The sequence below is a fragment of the Haemaphysalis longicornis genome, unplaced genomic scaffold (genome assembly GCF_048455015.1).
Source record: "Haemaphysalis longicornis isolate Haplotype H1 unplaced genomic scaffold, Haemaphysalis longicornis Haplotype H1 scaffold_9, whole genome shotgun sequence".
NCBI lineage: Eukaryota > Metazoa > Arthropoda > Arachnida > Ixodida > Ixodidae > Haemaphysalis > Haemaphysalis longicornis.
Window position 1 is genome coordinate 87,548,586 of NW_027526460.1, and position 26,780 is coordinate 87,575,365.

Consider the following 26,780-nt stretch of genomic DNA (forward strand, 5'->3'; position numbering starts at 1 on the left):
TTCCTGAACCTCTTCTTCAAAGTTCCGCTAACCGCAAGTAGAAGTAGGTCTTTTTTTCGGTCATTATTCTTCACTCTAACGTCTCAAGAACGTCCCTCTCGTATCAGCCTAACTGAGCAAAGCCATCGATATCAACGACGACCTTCGGGACAGATAACAGTTCTGATATCTATCAGCGTTCGCAAAACATTTCTGAAGCTTCAACAGACGTGAGCTATATCCAGGACTATGATTTTCATTGGTTTCAGTTTCAAGTTGTTTACATTTCTTAAACCGTTTCGCTCGCAGCGCACCGCGTCGAATTTAGAGTCCCACTGCACAGATTAGACACAAATTTCGCGGAAATGCAGCGGGTATAGCTTAGGTATTAGTTAAGCGGCAAGTGGGATAAGTATTTAGAATAGTTGAGACAAAGTTACGGCAAATCGTGTCGGAGCTGCGGGTTTTACGTCGGATTGTGATTATGACAATACGACAACAGTATCGGCAGTACGAGGTTTAATCTGATCAGTCGCCGTTTGAGAGAAATAAAAAAAAATGGAGCCCGTGGAGATGGTGTTAACCAGTGTGCAGTTCAAGCCAGATTCTGCATTGCCCATCACCTAATAAGTGCATTTTCGCTCCCCTCAAATTTTTCTTTAAAAAACAGCGAGCCGCCGGGTTTTAATCTTTTCCCGACTTCAGAAAAGCTCCAATTTCGCTCATATTTCGTCGACGTGGTGAAATAGGGTTTGAAATGTAGCGCACGTGCTTAGCTACACCGCGGCTGTAGTCGCCAGCGGGAGCCTAGTTTTGTTGCGGAGCTGTGTACGCGTGCTGTCGTTTCGACTCTACGGGCGTAACGGTAACGACGCGATACCATCACAAACTAAAGTAAACAGGTGGGTGTGTCGGGACGGCTTCATTAGTTAAGGTAGCGCAGACAGACAAGAGCGGGTAACACACAGGGCGCCTACACAATAGGACTCCTGTGTATCTTGCCCTTATTCTGTCTGTTTGCGTTAACTCAGTCATGTATACCGTTACACTTCATTATTTCGAAGTTCTTTACAAGGACGCACGAGTTTGACGCGCGGGCTTCATTGTCTAAAGAACAATGTAACAGCGTTGGCACGGTTTGCGTGCAAACGCGAGTGACAAAGGCTCGAAACTATCTGTAACTGTATACCTGGCCGAAGCTGGTTACGCAGAGCGTTCAATTCAGAAGAGTAATTCACGTCGGCAACGCCACGCAGGCGACATGTCTCCATTCTGATCAAAAGAAAATTTCCAGAACATTGAAAAAAAAATCCGGCATCAAAATAAAGCACTGGAAGGTAAACGTAATCGCATAACCTTATCGTTAACGGCGAAGTGCCGCGCGTGTAAGCCACTCTAACAGCTTATCAATGACGTCTTATTGAATAGCGCATTTGAGTTAAGCAAGTCATACATCTCTAAAGTGGGCCCAGAAAAAACGGGGCACGCGCGGACGGTCGTTATACGCATGCGCACTTGCGTTGTCGTTCCGAACACCCGGCATGCAAGGCGATAACTATGAAGAATATCTTGCTGCGCGAAAAATAGAGCCCCGGGAGGTCGGAGCTTGACAGATCAAAGAAGCAGTATGGTGGAAAGTATGAGGAGAAAATAAAAGAATGAGGGTGAGAAGAGCTTCATCTTAGTTTTCCTTATCCTGTCCTTGCTCCGCTATCGGACCAGCTGTGCGACAATGTATACACTGTGCAGGGATTCGCGTGGAATGCGGCGACCGTTTCGGGCCATTTCGCGCCAACGGTCCGCTTTTCTTATCTGTACAAGGCAGGGTTCCAGGAGAGTCGCTGGTTTCATGTTCGCTGCTCGTATCTTGGCCGCTTGGCCTGTCACCACTGAGACGGCGCAGACCGTACGGCAACGCCTTGTTACGAAACTGACGGAATCAGGGGAAAGCCTTGGCTCACACTGCTGGTGTCATTGGCAATTGAATAAAGCTCTACATAGCGCCCGCACATGTATGCACGTCTAATACAAAAGGGAGCAAGATAATTCAATGACACTGATATACTGCATTATCTTAAAGCATTTTTCTGCCTAGCCAATCATATGGGTGGGATGAGAAAATGGTAATAAGCTTTCCGACCTCTTTATCTACTCCGTTATTGCTTTAAACGCGCACACATGCGTTTCATTTTCATTTTAATTAGTATTTTGGATGTTGGGCGATACATTTTTATTCGCTTACTGGATTTTTTTAACTTTGATTATAAAAATCAATAAACTGCTCAGGGTTCTTTCTGAAATGTTGCAGCCGTTTTGGCGATGACGGCTAAGACAGCGACTATTGTCACGAATCGTCCATGTTTGCCTCTGCATAACCGCGTACACACACACACACACGCACACACACACACGCACACACACGCACACACACAAAACTACAGACGGGAAGCGCACACCACAAACAACATGCGTTGGGAAGGCGTCTTTTAGGATTTTTTTCCTCAAATAAATCTTATGATAACCCTTGCCGCACCAATCCCCGTCCCCTATGTATTCTTTTATGAACCTTACTTGTAACTGCGTTATGGGAACGGTCATAGTGTATTCTCGAAACCTCCTCGCATTGCAAGGCTCCGCTCGCACACGTAGGCTCACTTGCCAAAAGCAGAAGTGTTAAATTGCGAGACATAGATATGATTTTTTTTATTTTAATGTTTGACTGGGATGTGCGCCTTTCGCACACAAGTAAATTGCTGCTACGGAGCTTACTGTCAACGGATGGTCTGGAATCAAGAAATGAAGCAAAAATCAGGGCGAGCGCCGGGCCTGCGACACAAAGCATTTACGCAATCGATGACGTCATCAGAAGTACCATACACAAGAGAAATGCGTACTGCTAAACGTTTCACCCCTCCACCTCCTTCTCGCCTCCATCCCAATTACGTGGCCGCGAGGTTACAAGTCTAATCGCATGTGGCTGCGCTTTTGGTAAGCGGAGGATGTGAAACTCTAGTCTGTCCAATACTTTCTGTACGTGAAACAACGTCGGATTATTTACAGTATGAAACGGGGACCTTCATTGCGGCGCTCTTCCCAACCACGGTGCCTTCCCAGTTTCTCCTTACATTTTGCATTTTTAGAAACAATTTTGCTGCGTACCGATCCTGGAGGCTGTTTTCTGATGGAGGACAAGGTTGGTCTCCGGTGGGATAAGCCGAATGACTACAACCGCTGGGTGCAGGACGATGGATACTGCAGGTCGCTGATGGACTTTCTGCACGCCACTGGACTGCATGCATACCTGTAGACCTGAAAATCTGTCGGTTCAGCCCCTCTCTCCGTACTTTCTTCATTAGTTTTTTATTCTCTTTCTCTTGCCTTCCTACTTTCTTCTCTCCTCCCATCTTTAAACCGCCTCTCATATGCCGCGCGGCAAAAACTCAAAGTGAAAAAAATGAATAAAAAAAATGAACGAGAATGCCCGCGTGGCGAGATTTTGCTGCACGTTAAAATCTCTAGGTATTCCAATGTAATCCGTAGCCTTTCCCTACGGCGCACCACATAGCGCAGGTATCGCTTCGACGCGTAACCCAAACGTTCAAGAAAAAAAAAACGATTTCCCATTTGATATGTTACTGCAGCCTACGGACATACAAACTAAAATACCGCATTGTCAAACATAGACATCCAAAATAATAAAATCGCTTAATTCGCACCGAAGTAAATTTACTGACGCAATGAGTTTGCTTTTGCCCGATAGTTTATATTGTTTGTTTTGTTACGACAGTTGCCGCGCTTCAACGTATTGGAAAACAATATTACTAGCCCAACAGCACCATAAAAATTTCTATTATACAAATATCTTCACAAATAAAAATAGTTAAGACTGCATAATTAGTGCAGTCGCAAGTAACATAACTTCAAAAACGCAACGAATAATGTAATTCGCAATATGCGTTTTCGTTCTTTAAACATTCCGCACATAGTCACAGGTAGCCGAAAAATCTCTATGCGTGTCATTTTTATCGCATATCAGTTGATGTATGCGCATTAAGTGGGATTCAATCGCGCCTTTTCAGGCTTGCGTGGCTAGTACGCGCAAAGAAAGAACTGAGAAATCGTGGGCACAATATTACAGCCGTTTTCGCGAAGAACCCAGTCGGCTGCGTCTAGAGTCACAATGCGGTTCACTCTTTCGCGTATCAAAGTCTGACCGGAATACATCCACGTCGCATATATGAAAGGCAACTTTAAACCAAGGTATTTTGATCACCGTCGTAAATGTTCGCCCAAAAGCGTAACAGTAACTTTGGTTATAAACCTTCATAAAAAAAGTCAGCGATTGCCAATAAAACTTCGCGGTCCTAACTTGGTCCTAAACTTGACTTTTCGTGGATGTTCTGCCAATTCTTTTATTAGACTCTCGGTTTACCAAACAGTACGGCTCAATACACCGGACCATAAACTCGTTAGTTTCTTACGTAAGTTATTATTAGTCTATTTCACCCACTTCAGCGGTATCAGGCTATTTTAGCACCCATTACCAGTTGGCCTGTAAAGGGTGCATCACTGCACACGATGTATTACAGTGGTGAAGCAAGCTTTAGCATTAGTGCTAAGCATACTCTCACAACTCGCACTACTCACACGTGTAGTTTTCGCCACTACCGACTTGCTTGTAAAGGGCACACCACAACACATGCGGTATTATGAAGGTGAAGCAAACTTTAGCATTAATGCCAAGGGTACTCACTACTCGCACTCACACTACCAGTTCTTGTCATTACAGTTTTGCCTGTAAAGGGTGCACCACGGCACATGGTGTGTTATGGCGGCGAAGCAAACTTTAGCATTAATGCGAGCCATGCTGGTTGTGGTTATGGCAAGCTTTAATGACAAGAGACGTCAATGGCCAGCGACGGTAAGCAAGTGAGGCAGAGAAGTTCAGTCCGTATGTACTCTGTCTGTATGTAGTCTTTGTGAGTGTGAGAACACTTGATGAGTCCTTCGTAGGAAGGTCAAATGATGGCAGAATTTGTGATGTAGACTACGGCTAGGTGGCTCGTACTAGGCGGCTTTTCGAGGCATAAATGGTTGGGTTGAATACGTTGTCGGTTGAAAGTGTTGTCGGATAAATATAAATTGTTTTCTCGTGTTAAGAAGGGTGAATGTTCTGAAGCATGCTCTCACTCCCCGCGCTAGTTACACTTGCAGTGCTTACACTTCAGGGTGTCTTCCTGTTAAGAAACCAGGGATCCTCAATAACTGTGAATGCCAGTGAGGTGGAAGAAATTCTTCCAGGCGAAAAAATACTTCACAGTAAATACAGTAATTGGAAACGAATTGTTCCAGTAATTTTTGCTGTGTGGATTCACGCCTCAGCATAGTCATGGTTCGTGTTTTTCAGCCGATACTTGGAAACGACGTTATCGGCGGCCGCGTTTGCGAAAAGCGAGAACGCCCGTGTGTTCGAGATTTCGGCGCGCGTTAAAGATCCCCAGGTGGTCAAAATTAATTTGGAGCACCCCGCTACAGCGCGCCTCATTGCCTGTGTAGCGTCCGCTCATTAAACCTCATAATCAATCAATAGAAACGACGTTATCTGCCATATGACACCATACGTCTGGTCTTCTTATGAAAGGTCCATCCAGTGAGCAGCCGATTCGGGAAAAAAGAAGAATAAAAATAAATAAAGCATAATTTAATACGGCTGCCGAGTTGGTAATATTCATTGGTAATAAACATTTCTTGAAATGAACTTTTTCTTTTGTTCTCTCATAACCGTATATCGACATCAGGCGCATCGAATTTCCAGCAATATCACAGTTATTTGTACTTTTTGAGCATATTTAAAGCTACAATCCAAGTCAACAGATGCGTGCGCGAACTCTCACACGCTCGCAGTACTGACCGTGCGAACAAATGCTCAAACTTCACAAGTTCATCCGCGTTCCAAGGTCACTGCCGAAGTGACAACGTGACCCACCTCCCTAATTGGTTCGGATAATTTCATATCGCCGCATTATCTCGATCGGCGGCAATTGCATATTCCAACGGGGCGCCCGGCTAAGGAGCCCGACGAATGGCGCTAAACCCGTTCGCTGACAAGATGCAGGAGAGTGAAACGGGCTCACGCCAACAGAGCTGGGCGGGTCCCGGCCGTCCAGCGCTGCCTGCTTTATGCCACGACGGGCGCCCGGCGATAACACAACCCAGCAAGAAGCAAACCGAACGCCGCCGCGCACCGGTTTCGGCGGCCGCTGGGTGCGTCGATGGCCCCGCCACGTTGGGCGACGTGTAATAAAGCCGAGGGAGCCCCGCGAGCAGCTCAGGGGGCGCAGTTTAAAGAATCCCACCAGAGAACAAGTCTGGCGTCGTCCACCGGCTGCGCGGCGGCCGATCTTCGTTTTTTTACGGCGCCGAGAGTGCTGGCCAGCTTGCATTGTTGTCTGCAGCGCGCCGGAAGCCGTGTCGTCTGCAACCGATTCGGTGTTTCGGACGGGTTCGGCGGCACGGCCCCGGGGTTTGTGTATCCCTTCGCGCGTTTGGATCGACTCCTCCGTGCATCGCTATTTCTCCTCCAAAGTCCTCTACATGTAGTTGCAGGGTTTTTTAAGGTTCACTGTTCGCGGTACTCGCGGTACAGATCTTAGAGTAACGCCGCTCTAAACGCAGCGCAGACGACGCGCTACATTTCACCGCGTAGGGCGGCGACTCGCGCGGTGATATGCACGGCGAGGCTTCGGCAGCGCTGCCCGCAACTGGCGACGCAGTACGCGCACCTAAAACGTCGCTGGATTACAGGGCTAGCCCGTCGCCGCTGCCGCTTCTCTCTTCCATTTCGGGGTCCTCGGAGCGGAACCGGTTTCGGTGCGGAGCGCACCCTGCTGCAAGGGAGATCCCGCGAGCAGCGAAGATGAGACCGCGACGCAGGGCGCTCGTGTTTGCGCCATGTCTGATGCCTTCCGGTTTCTGCGTGCCCCTTTTAGTCCCCCCTCCACCTATAAAGGGTCTGGGCTTCTTCTTCGCACAAAGGCGAGCCGGGCGCATTGGTTGCGCAAGAGCGGCCGAGCAAGCCCGCCTCCTGCCGGGCGATCTACAGCGTGCTCCTTCCTTGCCGTGGAATTCGATTGAGGAGAGTACACGGACCTCGACGCTTCTTCGTTCCGTCTGCGCTTGAACAAACGACTTGCGGTGCATGCAAATGCGCGTACTCGCTGGACGCGCCCGCAATTAAACTGAGCTTGGTTGTGTCAACATGTCTCCGGCGACGGCAACTATCTGTCAACTGCCAAGTGCGCGCGCAGTTGGGTGGCGGTTTGTGAGCGAAATTTGTAAGCAAACAGGGGCAGTGGAAATGAGGAGTTCGGTGGGCGCGCAGCGCATTTATACGGTGGGAGGCGGAGTGTGTTACCCAGCGCTGCGTATACCGAAACGACAAAACGAGGGAATGTTGAAAGCGAAAGTTTAAAGCGTGGTGTGCAATGACCAAAGCTATCACGCAGCCAATGGTGCGCGCTCAATGGAGTAGCACGATGCGCTCGTGTTTGCTACTCCACTGCGCGCTGTTGGCGGTTGTGAAGCCCCTCGCTGCAAAATGAGAATTAGCTTCATTAGATGACAAGCAGTTATGCGCCAGCTCGGCCTACGAATCCGCCACTACACTTTAGAATGCCATTTGACGCTCCAGAAGAACGTTGATAGAAAACGGCGGCGCCATATGTTGCGATACTTACCTGAATTAATTTTTTTTATGGCTTGCGGAACATAATCACATATTTCGTACTTTACTAGCGTAAGCTTAAACTAGCCGTCAGTAGTATCACTGAATGACTGCGCTATCGTCCAAACCATATCGTAATTTTGGCGCATTTCGTGTAACGGATCTCTGGATTACAATCAACAATACCATAACACTTACTAAACCTTCCGTATTAAGAGAAAAATAGGACCTATAGACAACACCGGAAAGTTGGACGGAAGTGATTCGAATTAGAAACGCTCGCTACAGTACCTCAAAATAAAATCAAATAGCTCGAGACTTCAACATATATTAGAAAGTCGTATCACATCGGAATGATCATAAAAAATTCACAGCTCCCATCAAATGAGCGCGGAAGCACACATTTCGGGTTCATTAATTCCGGGCTGGTTCGTTTAAGTAGATAAGCATCACAACCATGAAATGGTCTCCATGACGCCACCTGAAATTACAGTTTAGAGGGTATCTAGAGCCCAATACACCTGAACTCTCCGTCGTCGAAAGAAGGCGGGAAGACCACAATCTTCCTTTACTGTTAGCGGCGTGCGCACTTCGGCGATGCAATTCAATGACCCCGAAAAGACCTTGAGGAGATAAAAACTGCCTGTGGAAGACCTGCACCTGGCTCTCAAAAATGCTTCACACGTCGCGGTCACGCACTTTCTTATATTTAGAATCCGGTAGAAACGCGACCATAGTTTCCAAGAATCGAGACCACGACCCTGTGCTCAGCGACGAAAACAAATTCAGCCGCACGATCCACCACGGCACCTGGTCTCACAGCAATTAGAGCACCTCTTCAGTCGTTCAAAAGTCGCTAACTAAAACCTTGCTGTCCACGACCATATTAAAGCAAAAAAGCACATCATTCGGAAAAAAAGAAAAAAAAAAGAGAACATGATCTTTGGAGATTTGCTACGCAAAGTAAGTACCAAAACGGCATCGAAAGCCGGGGTGAGGGGTAGGCAATTTTTATGCTAAAATGGTCCAACATAATTCGACATTCCGTGTACATTCGATTCTAAGCCCCAGCCCGCTTTGGAACATGCGTACTTCAGTGGTGGCGACACCTTGTTGCTTGCTCTTCGGACACAACCGGAGACCATAAAACGCAAACTACGAAAGGTACTTTCTCGTGGTTTCTCGCAGGGCGAATTGTCCTGTTCAGTTTCAGTATTATGTGCATGTATATTTGGAGAGAAAGCTCTTGGAGAGAGAGAAAGCTCCGGCGATGTCAGCCAGGATATCCGCCTGACTTGCTACGCCAGATGGAGGTGAAGAATACTATAGCCGCTGCATTGTGGTAGTTTAACCACGCGGGCAATTCCTGCGTGCGTGGTGACTTTTAGTGAGAATGTTTCCGGTCACTTGAGCAGCACACGTGACACAAGGCGCGGATGGTATACGGATGTGGTTACACGAGACGGTAATTGCTTGATGCGCTAGTACCATCTATCCGCAACATTCACCTGTGTCTTAAACGTAAAGGCTATTTTCGGTACAAACTTTCAAGGAACACCCTGCTGATGTGCCAGTTAAGGCACCTGCATCTTAAATATTTTTTTCTTATTGTTACCAAACCTCTGGAGTAGCGACTGGCTCCATACTTTTCATGTTTTCTCACTCGCGAACCACCGTTATAAAGTGCGAGAAAAGCAAACAAAGAATGTTACTGCTTTGTAGAAGCCGGCACGCTATCTTTGCAGTGCGAGTCGCACGCAGCGTATAACGAACCAAGAAGCAACTATACGAGGAGCTAGAATCGAGTATAAACGAATGCGATTTGTCTGCCAAAATCGTGCGCACTGCCGTTGCGAAAGCGCGTAAGCTTGAACAAATGTCGTTCTTTAATTACCCCTTACCGCGCGCAGGGCGGCTGCAAATGGCGCAAGGCTCACCGCTTAGTACTAAAGCCGGAAGCGAAGAAATTGCGACGGTTGCGTCAGTGCTTGTGCGGGCGAAAATGTCTGGACAGCGTTATTTCTGGTAATCTCCGATTAGCGCATTCCTTGCGACTTGCACCGCGTTTTAAAGCACCGAACAGCGTAAAACAACCGCCAGGTGGCAGTGTTAAGCGAGGTTATTTGAATTTCCTTCGTAACAGTCAGGAAGCACAAAGACACAGATGTTGCACGACGCACTGTTTGTAGAAGATAGAACTTTCTCGAAATTCATGGGCAGCAACGTCGAGTTTAGGCAATACTGCATTCTAAGCACTATCCATCGCTCCACGGGGCTATCACGGAAACTCACAGGAATAGTACGATATCAGAAATTTCTCATGTGCGTGTATGTAGGGGGAAGTAAGCCTAGGCGAGAACGAGGGGGACGGGGCCGCCACGTTTGTTGCTCTGTTCCAGCGCGCTCGTTACAGCTGATACTATTTTGACAGCTGCATACATGACATTATTTTTTGAAAAAAAGAAAAAGACTTGGTAAGGACGCCAGTTTCTTGTAGCTTCCAACTTTCAATACTCATTTGTTTCGCGCTTTTTCTGTCACTATGATGAGGGCTGAAAGGACCGCAGGCAATCAAAAAAAAAAAAAACACATACAACAGGAAACAGCTTAAGTCCTTCTCTAAACCTCCGCACGAAAAACAAAAAAGACAAAAATAAAGACGCCATCTAAATACGGCTTCAAAGAATATACAAAAAAATTTTTGTTTCGCAAATTTATTCCCGAAATCTGCCACGTCAACCAGTATTCATTTATTTGGGCGAGCACTAACGGCTACAACAATCGGCGCCTCTACACTGCTTGCCATAAGTGGTAACACCCGTCCCATTACATCTTTAGAAGTTCCGCAAGAGTACGCTCACATATTTGAGTACTCTTATACCACTGACATCGTTCATTACTTTGTCTTAATTATAAATAAAGCAATTATTAGTCACAGCTGACTATAGTGTTTTAGTAATATGTCAGGAGTCACAATCTTAAGTTTGTAAAAATACAGCAGCAAAGCTCGCAAAACCGACGATAAAATCGATGCGAGGTTTGACAGACAATCGAATCTGAGATATTTTCGCAAAGGAGTCTATACTTTGTTTACCCCGCGGGAGTACAAAATAAAGTTGCTAAATACGTTCTTTTTTTTTTTTTTGCAGAGGCAAAAATAGAATCTACGTAGTTTTGGTGGTATGGCAGTAATAGTGAGTTGTTCTTGTGTTTTTAGTACGAGAAAGGGGCCTACCTTCTCTAAGGTTAACTTTTTTAGACGGTTACTAAATTTGTGGTTGCGGTATCACGCACTAGAGGGCGCCACGTACCCATGAGCAGTGTAGTAAGGCTACATATCAACGCTTCCGTTTGGTGAACGCGATCCTTCCGTTTGCTACACTGCTAGATACATTCCCAATGCGGGGTTAGGGCAAATAACACGCTCAACTGCCACGGTGGTTCAGGGGCTAAGGCGTTGAGCTGCTGAGCGGAATGACGCAGGTTAGCTGATCCCTGCCGCGGTGGCCGCTTCTACTGCAATAATTTTGTTTTAGGGGCGAAGCACCTTAGGTCCTCGCTTTGTCCGTGGCTGGTCCCTTGGCGCACGTGTGCACCGCGCTTCGCATGCGCGAGGAGCATTGGATTGGGTCGGATTTGAATTTGGATTGGATTAAATTGAATTGGATTGGATTGGAATTGTATATACTGTACACACGCGTTGTCACTCATTTACATGCACGAGTGGGCAATGCCACGGGTGATTTACGGTAAGCTTCGCCCACTCGTCATGATTCATTTCGTGGAGATGCGTGAATTTTTTTACTGTAATAATAGTTTTTACTATAGTAATTTAGTAGTGACACTAACAAGTGTACCATAAATGGCCATGTCTTGGCGCTCTTTGTCCTAGCTGGCCTTGCGCCAATAAACACAAATGATCATCATCATCATTCTCAGGTGGAACACCTGTGTGCCGCGATTTCAGTGCACATTAAAGATCCCCATGTGGTCACAAAATTAGTCAGGAGCCCTGCACTACGGCGCACCGTATAGCCAGGTGTATATTCGGCGCCTAAACCCCCAAAATTTAAAATTCAAATTGGAAATAACACTGATGCGAGAAAATAAAACAAAAAAGGGGGCTACTGGATCTTGCAGCTGTCGATAATGCAACGGAGTGGATCTACGCATTGCGTGCCAAACGGACATTCATGGCCGACGTTCTGGCCCATTGTTATTTAACGACTCGAGGAACGGTCCAAGGACTATAATCAAACAGCGCGCGCGGAAGCTGCTAGTGTGAGGCCCGACGTCTGCGTGCAACCACAACGTATACGGTACGGCTAACGAGGTTGAGTTTTCTTTCTGAATGTTGTTTTGCTTGCGTAAAGTGTAGCACTTCGGGACGAGCTATGCGTTCACAAATAGGCGAGTTTCATTTATACATCGCTACGAACGCTTTCGTCCGTTTTTTTGTTGTTTCTTTGTTTTTGCTCTATGCAACAAGGAAACGAAATTAATTTTTGTCCATGTTTTTTTTTTCTTTTAGTACAATAAAATCAATAATAGCGCTTACAAGTTCTAGCAATTTTTTTTTTCGGGCAAAAAACGAAAACGCTGGAGGGTCGTGATTTTAGCGCAAGTTTGAGATCTCCAGGTGTTCGGATACACTTCGAAACCCTCGAGACATTACGTCACGCCCCATAGCCTAGCTGTAGCTTCTGCGCGTTATACACCCCAAATTTTGAAACTGAAGTTTTAGCACGCGTAAAACTTGTTTGCTTGTCTGTAAAACAAAAGCCAAGACAAAATGGCAACTTCAATTTTTCTTTTCCGTTTGAGCAACCGGGCCTGAAATAGTGTCGGCTTCCCGGAAATAGCAGAGTACAATTTTCTCCCATTTGAAACATACCAGCGTCTTAAAATAAGATCTCTCAAGACACTTTTTTGTCTGAGAGTTCATAGCTCACTGAATGTGTGTGTGCTTTTTGTGTGAGTTTGTGTGTTTGAGTATTCATGTGTAAGTGAGAGTTTTCAATAATCTTCATCGCACCTTCACCCCCATTTGGTGTAGCAAGTCGGGCGCCCCGCCTGGCTGACCTCACTTGTTCATTAAAGATGTTTCTCTCTCTCTCTCTCAAGACACTTTTGGCATTTTTTATGAGAATCTAAACGAGCGTGGCGCCGCCCACACTAAATCTCTGAACAAGACAAACCTCTGAATGCCAACAGAAATTCCTCTGAGGATATCGTCATACCGGAGCACGTTCACCACTTGGCCCATAATATCACAATACTAATTGAAGACTGGAGCATTAGAGTGCCGAAGGTCGGACTGCTGCCGTGTTCATTGATGCTTTCAGTCACGAAAGGTTACGGATTAATTTCGGTAACCCGGAACTTGAACGTCGACTTGGGCCGCAGGTGGCATTCTGCACACACGGGTCGTTTGTGTTTTACATTAAGGGGAAGAAAGCCGCTTCTGCGAGTTCAAGCTGCACAAAAAATGGCACATCGCGTAATAATGTCTCACCCGCTATTCTTTACGGCGCTGCAAAAAACGTACATCTTAATTTAATTCGTCGGCTCAGTGGCTAAGGCGTTCCGCTGCTGAGCACGAGGTCGCGGGTTCGATTCCCGGCCGCGGCAGCCGCTTTTCTGATGGAGGCGAAAAGCAAAAACGCCCGTGTGTACGAGATTTCGGCGCACGTTAAAGATCCCCAGGTGGTCGAAATTAATCCGGCGTCCTCGACTACGGCGCGCCTCATCACCTGCGTTGCGTCGGCGCGTTAAACGCTACAATCAAATCAAATTAATTTAATTCATTACGAAATATTCTCGACCTGGGCGCTAAAGTAACGTGCGCTACAGGTAAACCATGCATGCAAGATTGCTACGGCACGGAAGCTTACACTAAAACGTCTAGAGGGAATATTACTTTCACACTTCAAGGTGATGCTCTCTATTGCTTTATTAAATTATTACGAAATTTAACTGCGCCGTCAGAGAGAGAACGGTAACCACGGCGGCCATTAAACTCTGTTGACAAAACATTCCGCGTGCGTGTCCCGTGGTTCCCGATTGCGGCACGAGATGGCGCCAGGTGCCAAGGCTAGGCGCGATTCGCCCTGAACAACACAAAAAAAAAAACATTTAGCAAGAAAAAGGGGGAATGCGAGGAAAGAATGAGCTTTATGATGCTTTAGGCAGCAATGGAAATCGCGCACTTGGCGCAGCTTAAAGGTCGTGAATATGAGTGCGGATGTATGATGGGCATTTCTAGATTCGTCTAGATCACTGTGTCAAATGCAGGTAGGAGTGGTCCTGTCATTGACGGCAACCAGCCTTTGCGAACGCACGAATGCTTTGCTGACCAACTTCCAAGCACCCAAATGGAAGTTGGAGCATTGTCTCGGCCTTTTTCCACCCTGTAACAAGCCTCAGCTACAAGGCGAATATGGTAGGTTCACAAAATTGCGGGTTTTAGACAACCGTACTACCGTATTTACGCGAGTTTTAGGAGCCACGTATGTTTTTTTTTTTACGGCGTGTTTTTTTTTTTTCTCGTCAAAAGCTCAGGATGAAACCAAGCCGAATTTCCAGTGACATACGTTTCACTCTTGCTTTCCTCCGAAAGTACGCGTTAATAATACACAATTGTGAGGGCACATTCGTGGGGTCGCGAAACGCGAGTAAGTACGGTAGGTGAACACACACACCCGGAAAGATGCGAGCGCTGGGCACGTACCCTCTTCGGGGTCGTTCCAGCCTGGCAGTTGTGCAAGAGACGAAAACGCGCGACTTGCGCAAGAAGCAGACCAAAACGAAGGTTCAACGTTCCGAAGTGTTGACACACTCTGCTTTATTGCCGTAAAAGTTTTACGCAAACTTTTTTTTTTTACCGTTTCCTTTTCTGCTCCAGAGGGTTTATTACAGTCACGGTAAAACTTTACGCAGCTAAGTACATTACCTCATTGGTTTTGTCTTCTGACTATCAACTTCCGGCGAGGAACAAACAAAAAAGAGCGCGAATTCGCGCGGGACTTCCGTAAAACTTGCGAAAACGCAGTACAAAAAATAATCCAACGCTTGAAGGAATTTTGTTGACAATACTGCTGCCTTTTCTTGAAATGGGTAACACGTTCAACCGGGAATTAAGATCAAACACTCTGGTACATTCACAGCTAGTGAAAGCTAACCTTCTAAAGGCTTTCGCAACGATATTTTCAAGTTCGAGTTTAAATTAACCGGGAATTGGTGTTTTTTTTTTTCTTCTCAAGTTTGCGCGGAGAACGCCTCTACTGTTGCAAGTCTACTACCGTCGGGACAATTTGAGATTATTCGGGATGGTCCATGAGGCTGAAGACCCGAGTTGCTTGGGGGGAAATCTAAGGTCACGATACATGCACGATGACGTAACGTTGTGAATCGCGCTTTAAATAAGTATAAATAAATAGTGGCGACAGCATTTCTGAAACATTTCTTTGCGCCATTCTAATCACACCATTTCGCTTAAAAGGAGAGAATCTGTGCAAGAAGTTAAGCATTATCATTCCTTCTGGCTCCAGCACAAACTGCATAGGAATGTACATCACAGTCCAATTCCTTCGTCGTGCCACGAAGTGCCGGCGATTTGTTTTGGCTCTTGGTAGTCATTTGAAGCAACACAAGTACAAGGCAGGACGAATAAAATTATAAGTTACGAATAAAAAAAAAAGTGAACCACTATTTTACACTTCTATGTACAGAGAGCGCGGCATGGTCGTAAAGGCCACGCCATGCCACCAGTCCTTTCAAAAAACGTCCTCACGTATACAACAGCGTTTGAAAGAGTTCGTACAATTCCTAGATCAACAGTCTTCGTTTAAAAAAAAAGCGAGTAGGAAGGGGGTCACAAGTTCGTTGGCGTACGGAGGAACCGCAACAGAGCAACAGAACTGTTTTTTTACCTGCTGCGCATAGGGGGAGGGAGACTTGACTTAGATGAAGGGGGGGTTCGGCGGCTCCTGCAAAACCCTGGCCGTGCAAATCCTCGCAACATGTAATCCATGAGGCTTCGCGCGCACCGACAACACAACCGCGCACCACAACACACGTTTCCTTGGCACTCACGCACACGTCTGCAGACCCGGCTCGCACTTTTATGTACACGAGAAGTCTAGGAGCAGCGAGCTGTACACGTCCTGCACGGGCCTTGTTCGTCAGATGTGCACGGCCACGCTGGCGACGTCGCTGCGGTTCCCGGAGGACGCGCCGACCTTGCGATGCCTCGAGTCCGGCATGGCGTAGCGGAGCTTGTCCCAGAACCTCTTTTCGCCCCAGTGGAGGAAGGTGCTCGACTTGAGCCACAGGCGAATGTCCGGGTCGAGCTCCTTGAAGGAGACCCTACCGAGGAAGATGACTACGAGTCGGTGGCTGCAGCTGTGCAGCACCTCGTGGTGCGCCGACTTGAACTCGTAGCGGCACCACTCGCTCTTGAGGAAATGTTCGGAGAGGATCACGATAGTCCGCCGACTGCTCTCCACGGCCTCGGTGATGGCGTCCGTCAGGTAGCCGCCGGCCATGGGCAGATCGCGGTAGTGAAGGCACAGTCTGTACGGCGGGTTGCCGCACTCCAGCTCGGGCGCCAGGATCTGCGCCACGAACGCCTCGTCCTTCTTGCTGTACGAGACGAAGGCGTCGAAGAGCTTCTCTTCCTCGGCGGGAGCGCGCTGGAACATGCGGACGCCGTACTTGGTGTAGAACCAGACGCTCATCTGGCGCCGATACACGAAGGCTACGGCCGCCGCGCAGACCAGCACCAGGAACACGACGCCCAGGACCACGAGCAGCGGCAGCAGGTCTTCGACGTGGAAGTGGCGCGCCAGCGTGGTCGCCTCGGACGCGTTGGTGCACGACGTGGCGTTCAGCTCCCACAGGGGCAGCGCCGTGCTCTCGTTGTGCACGCACTGGACGCTGAAGAAGTCGCGCACCAGCTCGGCGCCGCGGTTCTGCAGGAAGTCCGCGAACTCCTGCGCGAAGTGGCAGTCGCACGACCACGGGTTGTCGGCCAGCCGCACGTCGGTCAGCCTGGGCTGCAGCTGCAGGTTCCACACGGCGATCTCGAGGATGTAGTTGTGGTCCAGGTGGAGCAGCTCGAGCTGCTTGAGCGGCAGGAAGGTGGCGTTGTTGATGTGCGTCAGGTGGTTGTAGGAGAGGTACAGCTCCTTGAGTTCTCCCAGCCCGTCGAATTCGTAGCCGTGCAGCGTGACCAGCCGGTTGCGGTCGAGCCGCAGCACGCGCAGCGTGCGTAGTCCGCTGAAGGTGCGGTTGTTGATGGTCTGCACGTTGCTGCTGTTCAGGTAGAGCACTTTCATGTTCTTTCGACCGATGTAGGTATGGCTAGACAACGTCGGTATGTCATTCCCGTCCAGGTAAAGCTCGGTCACGTCCATCGGGAGCTGCTTGGGGACGGCGGCGTGCGCCCGCGCGCTGCAGTCCACGATGTTGGTGTTCCAGCTCTGGTCGTAGTAACAGGTGCAGTTGTCTGGGCATACCATCTCACAGTCGCAAGCGTCGAAGTCGCAGCAGTGGCAGAGCGCGAAGCAGTGGTTGCGGTACCGGCAGAGGAACTCCGACGACTGCGCCTTGACCAGCGGTAGGGTGGCTTTTCTCCTAGTGAAACTCAGATGACATACCACGTCCGCTAGGTCAATGACCCGCGGGTACTGCCTTGAATCGTCTAGATTTCCCAAGCGTTGAAGCCACTCCATATGACAGTCGCACAGGTAAGGGTTGCCGGCAACCATGAACTGCGGAAGCGGCCGGCTGCTGGGAACCTCGCTCAGTCTGAACATGGTCATGTCCAGGGTCTCCAGCTTGTTGTCCGTCAGGTCGACGCGCGTGAGGTTCTGCTTGCCGAGAAAGGTGAACGGCTGGATGCGCCGCAGCTGGTTGCTCTTCAGGAAAACAATCTCGATTCCGTTAGGGAGGGACGATGAGTCGAGATCGGTGAGCCTGTTGTGCGACACGTCCAACGTCCTCAGCTTCAAAATGGACTCCAGCTCAAAGTAGTTTCCCAACGCCTCCACCTGATTGTCGTGGATGTCGAGCCACTGTAGTCCGATGGGAATGAGCGCGTAGTCAAACCATCGCACACGGTTGGCCGAAATGTTGAGCATGATGAGGTCGTGCAGGTTACTAAAAAGGCCATTAACGTCGTCCAAGAAATTGGAGTCTAAACGCAAAGCGTGCAGGTCGGGGACGTCGTCGAATGTGCCTTGCTCAATGGACTGGATTCCATTGCGAGCCAAGTTGAGAATGCGAAGGGACGGTAGGTCGTGGAAAGCACCCTGACTCAGGTTGCCGATGTGATTGCCCATCAGGTTCAGCCCGTACAACTGGCGCAGGCCCTGGTAAGAGGCGTTCTGAATATCCGTGATCATGTTGTCGGCCACATCGAGGGAACGCAGCAGCTGCAACGTCTGCACGACTCGCGGCACTGAGGAAAGCCTGTTTCCGGCGAGAATGATCTCCTGCAGAGTCGACACGTTGTGAAAGGCGTCCGCTGCCAGCGACTCCAGCCTATTGTGGTCCACGTAAAGTCCGCCCAGGGACGAAAGCCCGGAAAACATGTGCGTTCCCACGTGCTTCAGGCGGTTGTGGCTCAAGACTAGCGTGTGCAAGTTGTACAACGACGCGAACGCAAAGTCCGCGACTGACTCGATGAGGTTGTGCTGCAGCTGAAGCGTCTGCAGGTTGTGCAGGGACCTGAAGGCGGCCTCGTCTAATCTGGTGAGTCGGTTGTGCGACAGGTCGAGCACGGCGAGGCGAGTTAAGTCGGCCAAGGTATCCGGGCCGAGCCACCCGGAACTGAGCTGATTATGTGCGAGGTCGAGCATCGTCAGCTGGTGCAAGCCGGCGAACAGGCCCGGGGGCAGGGCGCTCAGCGAGTTGTTCCGCAAGTACAGTTCGGAGAGTTTTTCGGACGGCTGCAGGAACCGCGGCGGCAGCGCGACCAGCGCGTTGTGCGCCAAGTCGAGCGTCTGCAAGCGGGACAATCCGAACAGCGAGCCTTGCTCGGCGCGCGCGATCTGGTTGTGGTCTAACTTGAGTTCGCGCAGCTGTCTAAGAGACGCGAATCCTTTTTCGGGCAGCAGGCGAAGTCTGTTGTAGCCTGCGTCCAGCTTTTGAACTAGCGGAGAGCAGCGCGTTTCCGCGAACCCCATCCTAGTCACATCCACGAACCGGTTCCGCGTGACGTTTAGCTGCACGAGCTGCACGAGCGGACACAGGATCGACGGCGGCACGTAGTCCATGTTGTTCCGGCTGAGGTCCAGCGTGACGAGCTGCCGCAGCGGCGCCAGGCTGTCCGGCGCCAACCGCAGCGACAGCTTGCCCCAGTCCGTGTTGTAAGTCCGCACGGTGAGGTTCTGCAGCTCCGAGAGTCCGGCGAACGCGAGCGACGGCACATCCTCGATCTTGCAGCGCTCGATGGTGAGCGAGCGCAGTCCGCTGAGGTGAGCGAAGGATCCGTTGATGAGGTCGCTCTGGAAGAGCAGGTCGTCGCACCGCACGGTGAGCCGGGCCGTGTGGCCCGGCTGGATGAGGCTGAAGTTGCTCGGCTCGGGTCCCCCGCTGAGCGTCCGCACGGCGCAGGTGAGCGCCACTCCGGTCGCGTCCAGCGGTTCCCAGCGGCAGTCCTCGGGCGCCACATATCGCGCCGCGGGGCTGGGCTGCGCTGCCAGTAGCCACCAGAGCAGGGCCAGCAGCGCCGTCGAGCCCCGACACCACCGGCGCTTCATGCCGCCTGCAGCGGGGGCGCGCCGCCGTCCGGCACTTGCGGCAGTGACCAGGTCCGCATCGCCACTGCGCGAATCACCGGCGCTGCACCCGGACCAAGGCGACGACGACGACGCACCACGAACACAAAAACCACGCGCACTGCGACAGCTCACGATTTGCACGACCGCCGCCGAGGCCGGTGCCGACTCGAATGCCGCGCGGACCGGTTCGCGCGGCCAGCAGGGTGCGGGGCCGGGCTCACTTCCCGCGTCCAGGGGAGGCCGGCGGGCGACGCTCCGCCCAGCGGAGCCGATCTCCGGTGTCGCTCCCCTCGGCGTCGCTTTTGGGCGGTGCTTGCCTCCTCAGACCTGCGAGCAACAAGAAAATGGAAGGGAGCGCCGGTTGAGGCGAGCGGCGGCTCGAAAGTGGCCTTTGTGCCGCCGTGCGCGTCAAGGGAGGACGCGGGGCGAGGGGGCCCCCACAGCGGAGGGATCCCCCCCCTTGTTAGAGAAGGGGCACGCTGGCAGTCAAAACACGAACCTGGCCCTTCACAAGTCTGGCCACGCGGAGAGAGCCTGCACGATTTTGGGCGCCGGGCGAAGACGGCTAAGAGAAAAGAAGGAAAACTCCTAAGGTGTGATGATCACGGCACGTCCCGTCTTCGCCGCTCTTTACGTTAGCGCATCGCCTTGCGTGTCCGGCCGGAATTTATCTTTTTTTGTTTCACAGCGCAGCGGCAAACGCAGCCGTAACAGCCTCCGCTCCACAGACACAACGCCAGTCTTCACGAACCACCACGAGTGGATTGGTGGTGCTCATGTTAACGTCGCGGGCCTGCAGTTCCACATACATTGACACACGGCTGTTGTGTCTGTGACGCAATGAAGAGATACGTGATTGGGCCTGGATGACAAACGGCCACCGCGTTAGCACTTCCCAGGTGCATGCAGTGAGCAAGACAATCACCCCCTCCCCTCCTCTCCCAAACCACTCCTTACGCTCTGGCAGTTTTTCTTCCTGCCGTCTGGCTTCCAAGTATCCGCCTCGCGAGATCTCGCATCAGAGGAGGCCGGTCAACGTAGCAGCTGCGCGTTGGCATACACGCCGGCTTCGTTAGTGAGACAAGTCGGCCCCTAAATGAAGCAGGAACGTCGCGTTGTCAGTGCATTGCAGTGCGCCGCGACGTTCCTTAGCCGCTTTCTGCGATCCGATTGGGCTCGTAATTCTTGTTTGTTCTTTCTCGGGAAACGTATGGACGTGGAGGCCATTGACTGTAGGCCGAGGTTGTCTGCGTTCCTAAAGCGCCGACTCTTAAACGAAGCACTTACACCTCGGATTAACACGAGGGGTTTTCTTGAAAGTCGCGATGACGCAACCTTAAAGCAAGCTGTAATTACTCTGAGCACCAAGGGCCCGAAACCTTTAAGATGTTTATGTGGTAAATAATATTACTTCTCCTTGGACGCATTCAAAAAAGCTTAACTAGACTTCATGCGCCCACCGCCCCCATTCTGTTCAACTTGTTTCAATCAATAGACAGCAGAGCGGTTTGATTCATCTCACTCCGAATAAACCGACACTCAAGTGCAACGCAGCTTAAACGGGATCGTTCACACAAATCGTTGGAAGTTTTCCGTAACATCTCTTTTATTGTTTATTTTGATTGAAACGTCAATCGCTCCCGACTAGAATCTGTATTCCTTGCATTTCGAGGTGGTTGCATAACTGGCACTGTTTTACACGCATGAACGGTGACTCAGACATGTTCAGTGCATCCACATTTCATCATCCCATCCGGTTCTGGACTCATCTTCCCGATACTATCGTGTTACACAAACATGGATACATTTCACGTAACACCGATCTTTCATTTCACGCGATAGCGTTAATCGATTCCCCGTTTAATGCCGGCGCGTTTCGTTTATTTGCATATCGATTTTACTGCGTCAAAATTTGCAATTAAAATAGCATGCCCTCTTCCGGTGTAACACATTTGCAGCGTTCCTTATTCAGAGCATATACCTTACATTTAAATAAATCAATAGCTAAAGCGGTGCCGGAATAAAAATGAGCAAGTTTTTTTAAACAACCGCTTGCATATCTTTACACGCTAACAAGTTTAGCAACCTCGACATTTCGTGGTTCATGATATCTAAGCCAGCTCAAGCGACATGCGTATTCCCGCACGCCCTACGCGCTGAAATCTGATAATAAAGTTGCCATCCGTAACCGAACGGAACCTTTTTGGGGTTTCCAATGTTTATATTGGTTGCAGCGTTTGCGTTCCTGAACGGTCCTCAATGTTACTGCCCTTCCCCGAAACAATTCTCAGTGCGAAAAAAAAAAAAAAAGAAAACGAGATAATTTGTGCCGTGGTTTTGCGACGGTGCAATGCAGCGAAAAACGCTAGCTTACAGTGAAGCGCAGATATCTCCTCTGAAGTTCATATCAATGGTCATCCCGACGGGCGAAACCACAGATCCTCACGCCTCAGTGTTAATTCTACGACACTGAAAAACATTTCTTTGGATTCGCTTTCTTAAACAATTTCCGGCAAGGGCGCGTGCTGTGAGGGCGTTACAGCTACGCAGGACAACACCAGCAAGGGACAAAACCGAGCACCAGAGGGCTAAATAACCATTTCCTTCCGCCGAAAGATAACGTCCTTTATATTTTTGTTTTCACATTGTCTTTTTGATGACAAACACTTTGTTGTTCGGCTAAAAATGACGAATTAAAGCTGGCATTTCCCTCGACCATTCACCTCCCTTTTTCTTTTTCGTAAGGTAAACGAGTTTGGCGCAACGCGAAGCGATGGAGCGCCGGCCGACGCCGTACGGTGCTGCCGCCTAGGAAAAAATGCGGCAAATACCGCTCAACTGGCTGGAGTAAAAGTGACGGCCGGCTTTGTGGCATAGTTGACCGCTGTAATAATTAAGACTGCGTTAGCCCGGTTATGTCTTTTGACTGTTCGTGCACACCAAATCGAATCAGGGTGACCGCGGTAGAAACTTACATAGCCTACCGCGGGTACGTAGTGAAGCAGCCTTTTAAGCGAAGCTTTCACTGATATCGCGAAGCGTCCGCGTAAAAGCGCCCCGCAGGAAAGCCTCAACTTTATACCGTGGGTTTCACAAAACGATGCTGATGAAAAGCGAAGGCTCGTCAAGCACCCAAAAAGAAAAAAAAACGCTTTCCGTGGTCGGATTCGAACCTGGGTCCCTCGTGCTATGAAGTCGATGTCTATGTGATTGCTCGATTCCGACACGGTCGAAGCAGCTTGGAATTTGGACTTTGACTTCGACTAAGGTTGAATGGGGAAAAGCTTCGCGTTTTAACCATCGTTCTCTTAAGGAAGAAGCTTTGATTTTGTTTGGTAAGGTTAACTAGATATTTAACATACGCGATCAACAACAGTTACCAGGTGCGTCGTTTCTCTTAGCTTTACATGCCCATAAGTTACTTATACGTATTTAAAAAACGCTTATACAGGCAGCAGCAATTGCATTTCGCCATTCGTAATTCGGGACGTCACAATTCGCGGCATGTCACAAATTTACAAGGCGTCGACACCCATCTTAGTAAACAACTTCTTCCGCTATTCGTATATTTGTGTACTAAGCTCAGCTCTACATCTACAGTAGCTATAGCTTGCATTCGCACTTTAGACATCGTTTAAACACCGTTACAGAACTTGGGTTTTGTTTATGTTCAACCTCATTATGGACTTCTTCGTAAAGTTGGCTTTACATCTATAGACATCTTCGCACAGCAAAGCACCCTTTACAGGTCTGAGTGTGATATTTCTCGGCCCGTGCGGGAGACGGCGTGCAGACTGCCGCCCACACAGCTGTCGCTGTAAAACAAAGTGTACGCACCAAATGACGCTGTGTGTTTGCCACCTGTCACGTGGTTAGAGACTCGTTAGACGGTTAGAGACTGACCTTCGAGCTGCACAGTCCAAATGTACTGCACAGCAGATGGCTCAGCATCAGCATAAAAGGCGTTGTTGGCAGTTGACTGAGAACCCCTTCCACCGCATTTATTTTTTCGGTTCCATGGGGAATTTGGCGGTGGTGCACTAGCGAGAATTCCGGGTGAGTGGTGTCGAATACTTAGAAACCCGGTGCCTACGTCACACAGTGCGTATATGCTGCAATGCCGCTCTAATGCCCTTAAACCCATGAAGACCCCGGGAAATACACCTCACTCCGATAGTTTCTGTCTCGTGACACGCTTTGGTTCACTGCACGCCTGATATAAAGTGCGCGTTTCCTGTTGTGCCATAGGCCCAGTCATGCTGTCAAGTTGGTTGAACGTTTCAGATAACTCTCGAAGAGCGTTCGCATGACTTGCTGGCTAGGATGAGCCCTCCCAGTTTCAATTAACTTCGTCCCAGAGTCTGCCCTGAGCGAAATTCAAATTCTGCCCGGCACGAAATTTTGTGCACTAAGGCAAGCTACGAACGATTAACCAACCAGCTTCTCGTTAAATTAAAATACACGCAAGCGAGTGCAGCCGGTTCTGTGACGTCCTCGAGTTCGGCAGATGCGGTGGTTATACCATCAGAATCAACCAAGATTCGATTCCGTGTCGCCCATGTGACGAGCTCGACGGCTACTGAACTTGCAGCCATCCGTGAAGCTCTTCAATACATCATGGAAGCTTCTCCCCAAAAATGGTCCATTTTCACCGACTCCAAAGGCGCCCTGCAAAGCTTCCGAGCAGCCCTGCGCTACGGTCCTTTGCACCAACTAGTGACAGAAATTCGGGAATTATTTCACCAGGCTGTCATAAAGGGCCATAATATTGTATTTCAGTGGCTGCCAAGTCACTGTGGAATCACCGGCAATGTCTCGGCTGATGCAGCTGCCCGGATAGGCCATGACAGTGAAAGGACCATCTTGCTTCCGCTTGCAAGGACTGATGCCGCTAGGCTGCTTCGTCAGTTCGCGCGGAGGACCTCCATTACTCAATGGAATACACCGGACTTTGTGCACCCGCGCCTCCACAACCAGGACCCTCTACTCCAGCGTCGTCTTCCGTGTGGGCTGACTCGATCACAGTCTACTTTACTTTGTAGGCTGTGGTTGGGAGTGGCTTTCACGAAAGCCTACTCCTTCCTCATCGGGATGGCCAGTAGTGCTCACTGCGACGCCTGCGAGGTTGAAGAGACAATCGACCATGTGCTTTGTTGTTGCCCCGAGTATTCATCGGAAAGACGCGTTTTGGCAGCCGAGCTCAGAAGATTGGACAATCAACAGTTCAAGCTAGAGACTATTCTAGGACAAAGGCCCCTACAATCGACCTCGCAGAAGGCAACAAAAGCCCTTCTGCGTTTTATGAAGGACACAGGTTTAGCTGAGAGACTCTAGTGCCCACGAAGGGACTAAAGTGTGTGCGCGACCCCGCTCCTATCCCCCCTTTTTCGCCTGCCATCTCTTTTATCCCCTGAACACCCCTTCCCCAGTGCCGAGTAGCAATCCGGGCTCTAAGCCTGGATAACATCTCGGCCTTTCCTTTCGCTTTTCTCCTCCTCCTCCTCTATATTGCCACCTGCGCACTAAAGCCAGCCGTGACATTCGCTATTATATCTGCACACGCGTTAAAGGAACTGCAACGAGAATTGTCAACATTAACCTCTAATTTAACCTAATCGAGCGATCAGGCAAAGTTCGGAATATTTGGTTTATGTTCCTACTTTTTTAGGCTGAGATCACACGTATTGTACGCGAGGAAATAAAATACAGAAGTTGTTCTCCCTCGCACAATAATTCTCATTGATTTCGTGACGTCGTCGGTGTGACGTATTGCGCGTATTTAACGTATTGCGCGTGTACGCTTAACCCTGATCAACTTTACGTGAACAAATAAAACGTTAACAGCAACTACAAAATACGTGAACGCCGATATTTTAAACAATGAGATAGCGCCAATTAGGAGCTATGGTGAAGTAATCATGGTATGGTTCCTGAACCTGGCGCCAATGGCGCAAGGGGTTTCTCAATTTTACCAAGCTATATGCGTAAACCCCGACTCCGTCTAATTGCGAAGTGAAGGGTTACGTCCACTGAACCGCACAAAGCTGTCGCAAATGAGGGTTCGACATACTCTGTTCGAAATCGCGTCACTCACGGGTGACTTGCTCTTTACAGAGTGAATGCGTCTAATGCTGAACGCGACGTTGGCCGAGTCATTGCGTCTGAATTCACTTGCGCTTGCCTGGGCAAGTGTGGGTTACAGAATGACTTGCGCAAGACGAATGGTAATCTTTAGTGTTTCGCAAAGCCACTGTTGTAAACGGCAATCATTAAATTTGCTGTCTTAGAGCGATGAAGTCGAAACTTCTGCTTTACGGTGAGGTGAGATTGAGAAGGAAGGGCACATGATCGGTGATAGGCTTTTCCCCTAAAGTTGTTTTCCTCGTTGCAGTGCACACGATGATAGAAAACTCCCTAACCTTATACAGTAGACTCTCGATAATTCAAACTCTGATAATTCGTACTTTAGGTTAATTCGAACAAAATTCATAATTTTCGTTGGCCAGCTATCCTTTCAATGTGTTTAAAAGCCGCTTAATTCAAACTCCGTCATTCGGTAAATTCGTACTTTTTGCATGTTCATATTGGAAAATATCTACTGCTTTCCCACAACTATTTGAAAATTTGCGCGCTTATATAATCATAAAAGTCGAAAAATGAAACACGAGTGCGTCAAGCGTGCAATAAAAAGAGCATTGCTAGTAAACAAACGTTTGAAACGAAGCACAAGTAAGCTACCGTATCTTTACTCTTTTTCACGATACGAATTAGAAACCGCAAAAGCGAACAGGCCTCAAAAACCGTCTAAATATGATTAACTGCCTACAATTGCCGAAGTGATCAAACCCACGCGGGCCACTGTCGCAAAAACAAAAATTGGAACGCACAATCACGAAATTCACGTGTCGCGGGTCAGCATAAAAAAAAAAGAGAGAGAGAGAGAGAAACGACGCGGTGGTTACGAAAGTGACGCTCACAGCATTCGGCTTGTGGACCTTACGCCTCTGCTTTCTGTTTATTTTGTGCAGTTAGTGTTTAAAAACGCTTAGAAGTTTTTATCAACATGAATGCCTAATCATAATGTGTGCTGTCACCTTGCCAAGAGTGATATATATGAGAACTTCTGATAATTCAAACTTCGGGTAATTCAAACAAAATCCTCGGGTCCCTTCGACTACAGTGGCTAGAATAGCCACTGTACTTCGACTTTAAATTATCGCGAGTCGACTGTACTTCCAAAGCAGGCGTAGCAAAATTGCGACTCTCAAGCCGCGCAGCCCGCAGCTTTCTAA

General features: G+C 49.2%; 2 protein-coding genes across 3 annotated transcripts in view; one reads left to right on the forward strand and one right to left on the reverse strand.

Annotated features, from left to right (window-relative positions):
- LOC144153878 (uncharacterized) overlaps positions 1 to 26,780 on the forward strand; it is a 785,919-nt gene that overhangs the window by 124,861 nt on the left and 634,278 nt on the right. The window lies entirely within an intron of this gene.
- Positions 14,515 to 26,780, reverse strand: part of LOC144153028 (toll-like receptor Tollo) — a 51,414-nt gene continuing 39,148 nt past the window's right edge. The window contains exon 2 of the mRNA XM_077684662.1: positions 14,515 to 19,815. Within this exon, the coding sequence (XP_077540788.1) occupies positions 15,886 to 19,467 (3,582 nt within the window). The 5' untranslated portion in view covers positions 19,468 to 19,815 and the 3' untranslated portion in view covers positions 14,515 to 15,885. The remainder of the gene's footprint in view (positions 19,816 to 26,780) is intronic.